General features: G+C 50.6%; 1 protein-coding gene across 2 annotated transcripts in view; it reads right to left on the bottom strand.

Moving 5' to 3' along the window:
- The window catches only part of RUNX3 (RUNX family transcription factor 3), a 61,643-nt gene extending 57,653 nt beyond the window's left edge, over positions 1-3,990 (bottom strand). Inside the window, exon 1 of one of the 2 annotated variants that reach the window (XM_048049539.2) lies at positions 2,986-3,990. In XM_048049539.2, coding sequence (XP_047905496.1) covers positions 2,986-3,043 — 58 coding nt within the window. In that variant the 5' untranslated portion in view covers positions 3,044-3,990. The remainder of the gene's footprint in view (positions 1-2,985) is intronic. The other variant, XM_048049538.2, reaches the window with a different exon arrangement.
- Positions 3,991-11,937: the final 7,947 nt, after the last annotated feature.

Here is an 11,937-nt window from a genome sequence, read left to right on the forward strand (position 1 = left end):
CATGCCGCTGCCAGCAGGCCTTGGCAGGGCTCGCCCCAGCACCAAGCCCCCCACGACCTGCAGCCAAGCGCTGGCAGCCCCAGCCACCCAACGTGGCCCCGCCACGGTGTCACAGCCCTGCCATCACCAGAGATTTCCACGAACGGAGCAGTTTTCTACTGAAGCAACAGTGGCGGCTGTTAAGAAAGCAGAGGTCACCACTGAGCCTTCCTGTCCTGATAGCCATCACTAACAACGGGCTAATGTGACACAAGTGGCCTGACGACTTTGCGGCAACCTGCTGCCACCAGGATGGTGGCTCGTGAGGTCCCAGGAGCTCATGGTCAGAACCAGGAGCAGGTCTGCTGAGCAAAAATCATAAATTTTTACCAACAGCATCATAAGGAGCTGTGCCTGCTTTGGGCGCGAGGAACGTCAGCTGAACCACATGTTGCCGCCAGCTCTTTGCCCCACGGAGCTGCTCTCTTCCCTACAAATCATGGGGTTTATATCCAAAAAGCCATGGACTCAAGGCAAATTTATTTGAGGCCCTACCATATCTTTTACTCAGATGTGAATATGAGCAGTTCCTCTGCACTCCTTTGACTGGCGATTGGTGCAGCGCTACCACGTGGCACTTCTTCGGCTACCCCATTGGAGAGATGAAAAAAATACTTTTTCTATTAAAAAAAAGAGTTTCCAGACTAACTAGTGAATACCTTTGGGATTTTTCATTTCATTCCTTAAATGTTTGTGCAAACAAACATCCATTTTCATGGATATGCCCAGAAAAACAAACAAACAAAAATGAATACAGTTGAATCCAAAAAAGCCATGAAGAATTTAAATGAACATTCATGAATGTTTTGCTGTACTCACCCAAATCTAGCTGTGCGCAAAGCTGTGCAGAAAACACACTGAGCTCCGTAAAGAAAACAAGGATTTCTTGTCCTAATACTAAACAAATGTTTCAGCATTTGGCCATATTCCATCCTTGGAGTAATCATTTAATTCTCTCCCATTTAATAAAAGTTATGTCTGAAACAAAGATGTTTATTGCTTTTATGAGTTCCTATTTGTATGGAAATTGCATACAAGACGTGATATTTCTGTTTCTCACTCTTTTTATTTTTAAATGAGCAAACCCAGTTAAACTCCGGCATTTCTTCATCTGCCTTGTGGAGGCTGAAGTATAGATTAAAAAGAACCATGCAAATGTTTTTTATAAACTTCTCTTATTTCCTTGCCATGGGACTGCCTTTAATTAGCTCCATGGAGTACAAAAGACACATTTGTAATGCCACCGTCCCTGAGCAGAGGGCATTAGGACAACCATGCGTATTTTGCCTGTTCTCCCTGCCCTCTGGCACAGTGCACCCATGCTGCGGTCAGGGGAGCCAGCCCGGCTTCACACCCCCATATCCCAAACCAGCTCTGGCTTCTTCTGCTCCCTGTCCAATGTCCTCTGCTCAGAAGAAAACTCAAAGCCCCCAGGTACGGCAATGAGGGTTGACACCATCAATCTGCCTCAAAAGTACACGTAACATTTTGCATTCTCAGAAATAGGCAAAAAAAATGGTCTATGGCTAAGGCATTTCTGGTCATGCAGCTGGACAGCCCCACAGAATTGCAGCCTGCTCTATTTTGCCCCTGAAGTAGGGTTCAATTTAGGATCACCCTGCCCTAATCCATTTGGGTTCAGCCCAATATGCTGAGCCATTGCTCAGAACCTGAGTCCTTGCAGCTGTGATCAGCTCAAGCTTCGGCTTACGCTCCCTAACTGCAGCTGCAAAACCAGGAAGGGAGAAGGCAGCAGTTTGCAGAGCTCTTCCCAACTCGTTAGCAAGCACCAAGCTTCTTCCCAAAAAGGTCCCATCGTATGCCTTAGAGCTGCACCCGCTTGCAGCCTGCAGAAACAAGGACAGGCCAAAACACCTGGCTCATCTCAAGCAGCTTACCCACAAAGTACTTATGTTCTTGTGAGAAGCATTTTGAACGCATTGCAGCCACCAGTGTGCAATGAAGAGACAAGGACCAGCACACCGCAGCTGGCAGGAATTACAGACCCTATCCCCCTTCTTGAAGATCCCTTTGCAACTTCAGGGTGTCTCTGTGCTCACACACATGCACTTCATGTCTTAAAACGTGCAGTCAAAACAGCACCAATGGCCTGAAAAAGTGACAGGCAGTGGCAGTTTGCAAATCTGCTCCTCCCAGTACCACACCTGGGAGCAGGCGCTGCTGGCTGGGAGCTGGGACCCCGTGGAGGAGAAACCCAGAGAGAAGCAGGCACTGAGTGGGCAACGTCCCTGTCCTGAGGCAGACTGAGGTATGAGGCTGCCATGTCCCAGGGGTTGCAGAGAGGCCATGGCAGTAAGAACAGGTTGAATAAATCCATTTTCCAAGCAAATTGCATATTTGATAAAGCGCTATGAACAGTTGCTATGTGTTTTCACATTTGGAGTTTTATATAGAAGTAAACATACAAAAGTCTAAGCTTGAATGCAGCTCTAACCTTCCCACAAGCCCTTTTCCACCTGCAAACCAGTTTCTCCCTAGAAGCAATTTCTTTACACTTCTGCAGATTCTTACTCCCCCTGCAGGTTACCTCCTGCTGTACCTGCACAGCATCCAGCCCACAACACCCAATGCCCAGGTAACAACATGGACAGTAGAAAAAATATCAAGTCCCAGCACAAGTCAGTCCTGACCCTCTGCAACGTCCACACTGACCCTTCCCAGCATGGCTGGCAACACAAACACATGGGAAAAAGGAAAAGAACTAATGGGAGGAAATCACACACCAGTCCTAGACGAGGACAGCAATGGATCAAAGCATTGCAGACCCAATAGAAAACCCTGGCGAGGAGCAGTGAGAAGAGATGTGCCAGCAAAGCTGCATCACAGCCTGCTGCTGGCTTGCTTCTTTGCAGAATAACTAAATAAATACAAAACCCAACAACATTTCCTGCCACCGTGGAACGAAGCAGCCCAGTCTGTACTCACCACGCAGGAAAGAAGAGGAGTAGGTGGTGAAGGAGTCGAAGATGCTGTTGGAAGCCATCCCCTCGTCCTGACGCTCGGCTCCCCTTGAGGAGCTGGAGGCAGGCAGGAGGAGATGGAGGGATGGGAGAGGCAGCAGCAAGGGGGAGGAAGAGGAAAACCCCGCCGGCGGCGCAGGTAGCCTCTGGCTCGCTCGTGGTTCTGTGGTCGGCTCAGCAGAGCCGCCAGCTCGGCATCCGCTGGGTGGGAGAGCGGCGTCACCTGATCCGTGGCGTCAATGGGCCTGGCGATATCTCTGTGGCTTCGACTTTTTTTTCTTCATAATTTTATGGTTTGTATTTGTTGGTTCATGGGAGGCCTGTGCAACTCACTTGGACTCGCTGGTGAGTGACAGACAGGAGCAGAGCAGAGGAGCACAAAGACATTTTTCTTTAATTAATTATACTGTTGCCTTAGAAGAAATGGAGAAAAGAGTCTGTAGATTTCTAACTGGGTGATTGAAATAATAACCCATTTACATTCAGTGTTTTTTTCCTTTTAACTGCCTTTTCTCCCACATTCACCACTTGTCTGTATCCTAATTTTTAGCTGTACATGACTTTCTGAATTCCAGCCCTTACAGATTATTGGTACTGCATGCTGAGACTATTTCCATATGTGTAGATGGGTGGTTCTTCCCTGAGATTTTATGTGAATTCGTATTAAGTAGAAATATGAAGCACATGCAGTAGAAGGAACATTGCTCTCTGCAGAGGAGGGACCCACAACCATTACTCCTGGGAAAGGTGGGGAAGGCCAGTGAGGAGGAGGAGCAGGAGGACAAAAAGAAGGCAACGGGTCTGGCTGAGCATCAGGGCACACGAGTACAATTTCAAGGTATTTATAGAGTTTGGCACTCATCTCCTCTTGCCACTTGCTGCTGTCGGTCTCAGCTGAGTTTTTCATCCGATGGATGTTGACAATCAGATGTATCAAGATGCTATCATCCAAGGCATTACAGATTCCTGCAGCATTATTACAGGCTGGGGGGAAAAAAAGAGCTGCTTATATTTGCTGCAACTGAAAACCAGCTTGTTTTCTACTTTTATGCAGAGAGTGGGAAAAACTGTTTTCAGACTTCTGGAGGTGGCAGACGTTGTGCAAATACCAGTACAAAAGGAAAGCAGCCCAGCCTGGAAAACACCCGATGCAAGCCCTAGCACCGCAAAGAGCCGGGTCTGTGCTATCAAACAGCATCGCCTCATCTCTCATTGCCAGATGGCCCACCTGTGACCACAGCTTCAGCCCTAGGATGTGAGTTATGGGCAATGAGCTGTTTCTGCTGGAGCAGCGGCGTTGCTCCCTCCAGATGCCCAGCAGCAGGGGGATGCAGCCCCCAGTCCCCACCACAGCCCAGAGGGGAGCAGGGTGACTCCAGGTGGACAGTACCCTGCTCACCACCCCGCCTAGCTCAGCATCACAAGCCTCTTGCATTCACATGCATGTCCACTTGGGTGATATTCTGATTTTTCAGGCTTTTTTTTTTTTTTTTTTTGATTTTGCATCTCCTTCCATACAGAGAAATGTGTGGGAGTTTCACCTCCCATCTGGCTTAGGTCCCACTAGCATCAAGGGGGAAGAATCACACTGAAGAGGAGGGAAAAGTGCTTTTAAGGTATCTGCCCCCTCCCCACTATAAGGTGCCAGATTGGAGCTCTGAATCAGCTGAGCTGAGCTACATGCTGAGTGAACATCCTTCAGCTGTGCTACCTGGAGGAGGCTCTGGATGGGGCTTCTCCTCTTGGTCACCCTCCCACTGCCTCATGTTCCCTAAATCATGGCTGTACCAACCCCACAGACATGGTACCAAGCCCCTTCGGCACTGTCCTCATGCAATCCACAAAATCAGCTTCTATCATAAAATTTCTCCTTCAGCCCTTCTGAATCAGCACTTTTTTCCACAAGTGTGGCTTTAAATCTAAATACTCCAATTTGCTCCTTCAGATGTAAGGGTTTATTATGTGGTCTACAAATTGATGGGTATTCCATGTGTTATCTATACATGGCACCTACACAGTGCTCACAGCATGCGTCGAGAAGATTAACAACCAGCTCACACTTCATTACACACGTTTATTTGCATCCACGTGAGGGTAATGAACATCCCAAAATGACTTACTCTGCTTGTTTGCCAGTACTCATGGAAATCCAAAATTCCTCCCCAAAGGCCTAAGAGGCTCCAGAGCAATTTTAGGACAAAACCCACATTACATTTTTGCCCTATTAAATCTGTTTACAAAAACGTGTCCTTTTTTGTTGTTGTTGTTAGCCATGTTACCACAGATAGCCACTGAGCCTTTATTGCCCTCCCTGCAAACACGGCCCCAGCCATCAAGCAAGCCCAGCTGCAGTTGCACCTTCCCAAACAAAGTGTGGTACAGCAACCAGAGCCACTGCCATCACTGCTGCGAGCCCCAGAAATAGCCAGGCATTTCTGGTTTAGCAAACCCAGTGCTTTTACCCTCAGCAAAATGCTGCTACTCAGAAATAACTGACATTCACTGCTGCAAACGGGTTGTTTTAAGTGCACACGCTTTTGTGTGCTCACTTGAAAGAGGGGCTTTGCAGCTCAATGACTTCCTCTTTGGTGCAGCTAAAACCGCGCCTGTCTGCAGCTGCCCACCGCGCCCTGCGCCATGAACGCCGGCCTCTGGGAACGTCACAGCCACACTCCGCTCCCAAGGTGCAGGGCAGAGGGTCCAGCACCTGCTGTACACACGCGTGCAGCCTGAGCGCCAGCATCCAGGTACCAGAGAAAAGCAAGAGCTCAGGGTGTTAGCACCTGTCAGTCCATGGGGAAAGCCACTGCAGTACACATGGTGTTTCCCAAACAGAGTCATTATTTGCAAGGAAGGGAGGTGGGATGGTGGTTTGATGGTATATGTGGGAAACTGAGACAGGACAGTGGGGATTAAAACATATATTAATTTGGGAAGATGGCTGAAAGCAAATAAATACATGTCCTTAACAGTGCAAAGCTCTGCACATATGTGCCACATCATTTTGGCATGCCGTATTTTAGCCAAACTACCTGTTAGCACCTCACCCCGATGTCCTGAAACCACGGCGCAGCTCGTGGCCCCCTCCAGCCCCCTGGGCTGACAGCTGTGCCCACCCAAGGCAGGACTCACTTGCCTGAGCCACCAACGCTGACAGCACATCCCGACCCCAGCACCTCCTTGCCTCACCCAGCCTGTGCTGGCTCTGGCTAAAGCCCTGGGAAACGAGGCATGTGATTGCCTCCATAAAACCTATCAGGCCCAGGAAACAAGCTGAGGCTGTGTGCAGCCTTCACCCCGGCACTGCATTGCTGGCGCCAGGGCGCTCTGCGCACACCCGTGCTCGCTGCCCAGACCCCTGCACACAGAAGCGTGCTGCCACGCGCCCGTGGCCGAGTGGCACAATGCTGGCATTATAAACCTGGCGCTAGGGGAACGATCCCTGCTGCCCGGGGAGCAGAGGCTGGCCACGCAATCGCTCCCATCTCTGCTGCCTTCTTTTCCCTGTGCATCTGATGGGGGCAAAGGAAAGCACCCAGGCCCTGGAGCTGCGGGTGCTCCCTTTCCTTTTTGATCTTTCAGAAATCTACCCATTCTGAAATGCCAATGGGAACATACAAAAATCACCCTTCCATTTTAACTGCTGCTCTCACAAACAGTGATGCAAAAACAAATAATTTATGGCAAACAACGTGAATTTTTGTGTCTGGTCTGTGGTCTCAGAGCATACATTAGCCAAGACGTTTTCTGCGGAAGCCAAGGAAACCAAGACAGTTGCTGGTGGGTTCTCACTTGACGAATCTCCCTTCAGCAACGATCAGACCAGGAGTAAATCCAAGTTCCCCAGCATGGAGGAGGCCAGGACCATGGGAAAAGTCCCAAGGTCTGTGACCCACTGTGCTTGCTGATACGCAGGCACACCGCATGCCCTGTTTGCACCAATATGGTGGGACACACAAGGTCTAAATTAGGGATAAAATGAGCCCAAAGGTGCTGCGCGTGCACACACACACACCCCCAGCACCCACACACCCAGCACACCCAGGGAGAGCATGGCTTTGCTCGCAGCGAAGCAGCTGCGTGACCATCTCGCGCTTCAGACGTAGAGCAGGAGACACGGGGAGCTGTCGGGTTCAAAGGCTCACGCGTGTCGTATGGATCCAGACACTTCAACCAGTGGTAAAAAGGCTCCGCTTGGGATTTGGCATCGTATAAGTCTGCAAACACTGGTGGAAAGGGCAGCTCGTTATTGATCCAGCCCCAGTGCCTTTTTGATAAAAACAGCTGCTTACCAAAATACGAAGCCATAGGGCAAGGCTGGCCAGCTGACCCAGCGCCCGAGAGGAAGGGGAAGAGCAGTGATCCCTCTGCATCTCCATTCTGCTCCTCCCACGTGCATTTGGGGCTTGAATGAAGGCAAGGCCACCAGGAGGGTCAGCCTCCCGGTCTTACCCTACGAAGATACCCCCCGTGCCCCCGAAGGATGTGGCGGGTTGTGTTTCGCAGCCAGCTGCTGCTGCCCTGCACTTGTGAGCAGGCAGCACAGGAGAGCAAGTGTGGGCTGCAGTTTGTTACCAGCCGACTTCTGAAGCAGTTAGAAAAATGAGTATTAATCCCACAGCCTGTGGGCAGAGGTAGATTCAAAGATGTTTTCCACCTTGAAAAAAAAAAAAAAAAAAGAAAAAAGAAAAAAAGGAGGAAGAAGGGAAGAAAGGAGGAAGGGAACAAGCCAAGACCTGACACATCATCACACAGGGAGGAGCTCAGTGGAGCCATTAGGTGAAGGCACCCTCCGAGGGGGCTGCGCACCCACCTGCTTGTAGCACTAACCCTCCTGCACTGCCTTGAGACAGGCAGCCCTGTGCAAAATGCACAGGTAATTAGCCCAGGCTTCACAGCTGCAGGGAGCAGGTGGGAATCGCAGCCCCTGAACACCCTGAAGCGCATCAAGGATACAGCAGAGACGGGACCCCCAAACGCACACAGTGTTCATCCTGTCATACCCTCAAAGTCCACTACCAAATCAAAAGGCAAAGATGTGCTCAGAAGTTCTTTGATGTTGTACAGTCACAAGTAGTAGTAAAATACTCACATCAACATTGTTACAGAATTGTCGAAAAGAGACCTGGGGGAGACACCAGGACCCTACTTATGGTACATATATACGTATAATTTTGAATTTGAACAAAATTTGTAAGTGTTCTAGTGGGCGTTATTACCTGGCATTTATAGAGCATTTCCCTGTGAAAGCATTTCCATAAATGAGATACAAATCTTTTCTCTCATTAAAAACTTTTAGCTGAAAATAGTTCATTTAGAAAAATGCATGGGTTGTAGTTTGTTTTTTTTCACCCCACATACAAGACCTCCCTCCCAATTTCTTTCACTTTTAAGTAGAAAGTTTCACCTCTGTTTTTAAACTAAGAACAGAAGTTATTTTTGTTAAGTTAAAAAAAATATTAGCTATAGCTCAAGTCATTTAAAAAAGAGTCACATAAAATTCATTCGCACCTCCAGGCCACGCTACAGCCCTGCCGGTGGCAGTGGAAGTGACCCCAGCCCCAGGGCAGCGTTGTGCCCCCAGCAGAGCCCATCTCAACAGCACGGCCCAACGCTGGGCTCAGGTACTCACCTGGAGCAGAAACACAGCCACTGCTGTGCACATGCGATAGACACAAAACAAAGGCAGAAGCTGAAAATGATTTTTTTCCACTCTAAAAAGCAGCAGACTCTGTGGGAGCCCACAGGTGCTTGCTGGGTGTGTAGTTCAAGTCTGAAGCGGCCTCTCAGACCCTTTGCGATCAATTCCTGTCACGGAAGCACCCTTGCCTGCTTCCCTCAAACCTATGCTCCCAGGGACAGCTCACTGGGGGGCAGGTGAGAGGTGGCCCCACAGCTGCTCAGTATCGCTCCCAACATAGTTACTCATTGCACTCCTGTGAAATGCTATTTTTTTGTCCCCAAGCCACAGAGCATTTGAAGACAAAACATTTCTCTTTCTGCTCCCTCCTGTCTCAGATGGGCCCGTTGAGTTTCTCCACGTTCCCGCTGTCGGAGCATTTTCCAAGCATCTCCTTGCAGGATGCAGAGCCAACACGCTGCAAGAACTGCCCTTTATTTACAGTGACCAAATCTGTTTCCTTGTGTGCCCAGGAAGTTTCCCAACCACCAGAATTAGATTTTCACATTACCTCAGACCAAGAAGTGTTTCAAAGCAGGACTTCATCCTACTTTGATAACTCTGGAGCACGCAAAGTGGGAAGTGCAGGGAAATGACTCCAGTTGTGGTTGGGATGGATAAACACTGGCTGCTGAAGTCAGCATGTAATGCATCAGCAATTAGCCTCTTTTGACTTACCCAGAGCTTTTACACATAAGCCGCATCCCAGGGATAACCTCCCTTGTTACAGTCTGATAAATGAGAGCCTGTTAGCCCCATGATTTGCTTTTCAGGTCCGTTACAACTGTGCACGTGAAGCTGAAAACACGCAGAACATCCAGCTTCAGGGACTCCCCCCTGCAGCCGAATGCTGCTCAGCAGCCCAGCCCAGCTGCCTGCACCCACCTGGTGGGTGATCAACTTCCAACCCCAAAGCACCTTTAAAGACAAAATCTTTATTAGGACTACTACCAAGTTACTTGCTTTCCTCCAGAGAGGATAGATTCAAACCAAAAGGGCTAATGGAGTAAAGAGCAGGGATAAAATTAAAAGGATCCAAACCATAGTGCTTTTTTCCCATTCATACAACACTCCTTTTCCTAAACAAAATAACATCATTGCCTCTCTTTCTTGCTTTTTTTCTTTTCTTGTCCTCCCTCCCACCCTCCCCCATCAGATGTTTCTCTTGATCACATCTGTAGCAAATCTGCACTTAATCCTCCACTGACACAGAAGAGGGTGGAAAAGAGGAAGGGCCAAAAGTCTGAGCCCAATGCCTGGGAGATGTGCAGCTCCAAGGGAAGAAGGGCTGGTAACGGGAGCAAGGAGTGATGCCAGCCTGGCCCATCTCCCCCCAGCCTGCCCCCCCACTGCTCTGAATCTGCAGAGCCACAGGACCCAACCCCACCTATCCTGGGGAGCCCCAGGGCCTCCAGTGTGAGTGCAGAGAGATGCAGCTTGAGCAGTCTGAGCCTTTCATCACTTTGCAGGAAAGCAGGAACATGCCCAGAACAGGTTGGCAAAGTTTGCCCTGGCTGGCCCCATGCGGGGTGCAGGCTGACATTTCAGAGCAGGTGGAAAGCTGCTGCTGCCCAGGACAGGCAACCCCACCGCCTGCTGTGCCACATCCCAGTGCTGAGCACGCACCCCTCCCGTGTGGCACCTGGGTGCAGCAAGAGCTGTTTGACCGCAGGCTTCTGCAGACTCCTTCGCTTGGCACTGAGGAAACAATAGTCAAAGCCCTGCCACTCGCCCTGATGTAAAGTCGCAGTAAGCCTGCTGACAGCAATGGAGAATCACCAACACACGCGAGAGGTGACTCAAACCTGAGGAGCATCCTCCAGCTGCAGATAAAACGGTCGGGACCTAGGTCTTGTCAGCTGGGGTACGCCAAGCCAGTGGAATGTCGGCTGGCTCCTGCCAGCTTGCAGGGATGTGCCCAGTGCAAGGAGCATCCCTGCTGAGGGGCGGCCAGGACGCGGTGACGCTGAAAGCAGAGACCTGTTTGCAGCAGGATGGGGGCGCTTGGCCACAGTCTACCAAATTTCACCTTCTGTAAATATAAGTCAAGTCATCTGTGGCTTAAATTATGATTAATATTACTGTTGGCATCTCACTGCAGCCAGCACGAGGAAGGTTTCTTTCTTCCTTTCCTTTCCCTTTTTCCTTCCCTTTTCCTGGGACACCGTGTAAGCCGTGACGCCCCAGAGGCTGAGCACACACGATCACAGTATCACAGTATCACAGATTTCTAGGTTGGAAGAGACCTCAAGATCATCGAGTCCAACCTTCGACCTAACACTAAGTACTCCACTAAACCATATCGCTAAGCTCTACATCTAAACGTCTTTTAAAGACCTCCAGGGATGGTGACTCCACCACCTCCCTGGGCAGCCCGTTCCAATGCTTAATAACCCTTTCGGTAAAGAAGTACTTCCTAACATCCAACCTAAAACTCCCCTGTCGCAACTTTCGCCCATTCCCCCTCGTCCTGTCACCAGGCACGTAGGAGAACAGACCAACCCCCACCTTGCTACAGCCTCCTTTAAGGTAACTGTAGAGAGCGATAAGGTCGCCCCTGAGCCTCCTCTTCTCCAGGCTGAACAAGCCCAGCTCCCTCAGCCGCTCCTCGTAAGACTTGTTCTCCAGACCCCTCACCAGCTTGGTCGCCCTTCTCTGGACTCGCTCGAGCACGTCCATGTCCTTCCTGTAGCGAGGGGCCCAAAACTGAACACAGTACTCGAGGTGCGGCCTCACCAGAGCCGAGTACAGGGGCACAATCACTTCCCTCGACCTGCTGGCCACACTGCTTCTTATACAGGCCAGGATGCCGTTGGCCTTCTTGGCCACCTGAGCACACTGCTGGCTCATATTCAGCCGACTATCCACCAATACTCCCAGGTCCTTCTCGGCCAGGCAGCTTTCCAGCCACTCATCTCCCAGCCTGTAGCTCTGCTTGGGGTTGTTGCAGCCCAGGTGCAGGACCCGGCACTTGGCCTTGTTGAACTTCATGCAGTTGACCTCAGCCCATCGCTCCAGCCTATCCAGATCCTCCTGCAGAGCCTTCCTGCCCTCGAGCAGAACGACACAATCCCCCCCTGGGGCCCATCAGCCCTTCCCCGAGCCGCCCCCGTCCCGGCAGGACACCGGAGCCCGGCCCGGCGCTGCGATGCCGGAGGGCTCGCGGTCAGTTCTCGGCGTGCGGGGCCAACCGCGCAGCCCTGCCCGAGGCCCCTCAGCACCACAGCGCTGCCCTGC

The sequence above is a fragment of the Anser cygnoides genome, chromosome 24 (genome assembly GCF_040182565.1).
Source record: "Anser cygnoides isolate HZ-2024a breed goose chromosome 24, Taihu_goose_T2T_genome, whole genome shotgun sequence".
NCBI classification, from domain to species: Eukaryota; Metazoa; Chordata; class Aves; order Anseriformes; family Anatidae; genus Anser; species Anser cygnoides.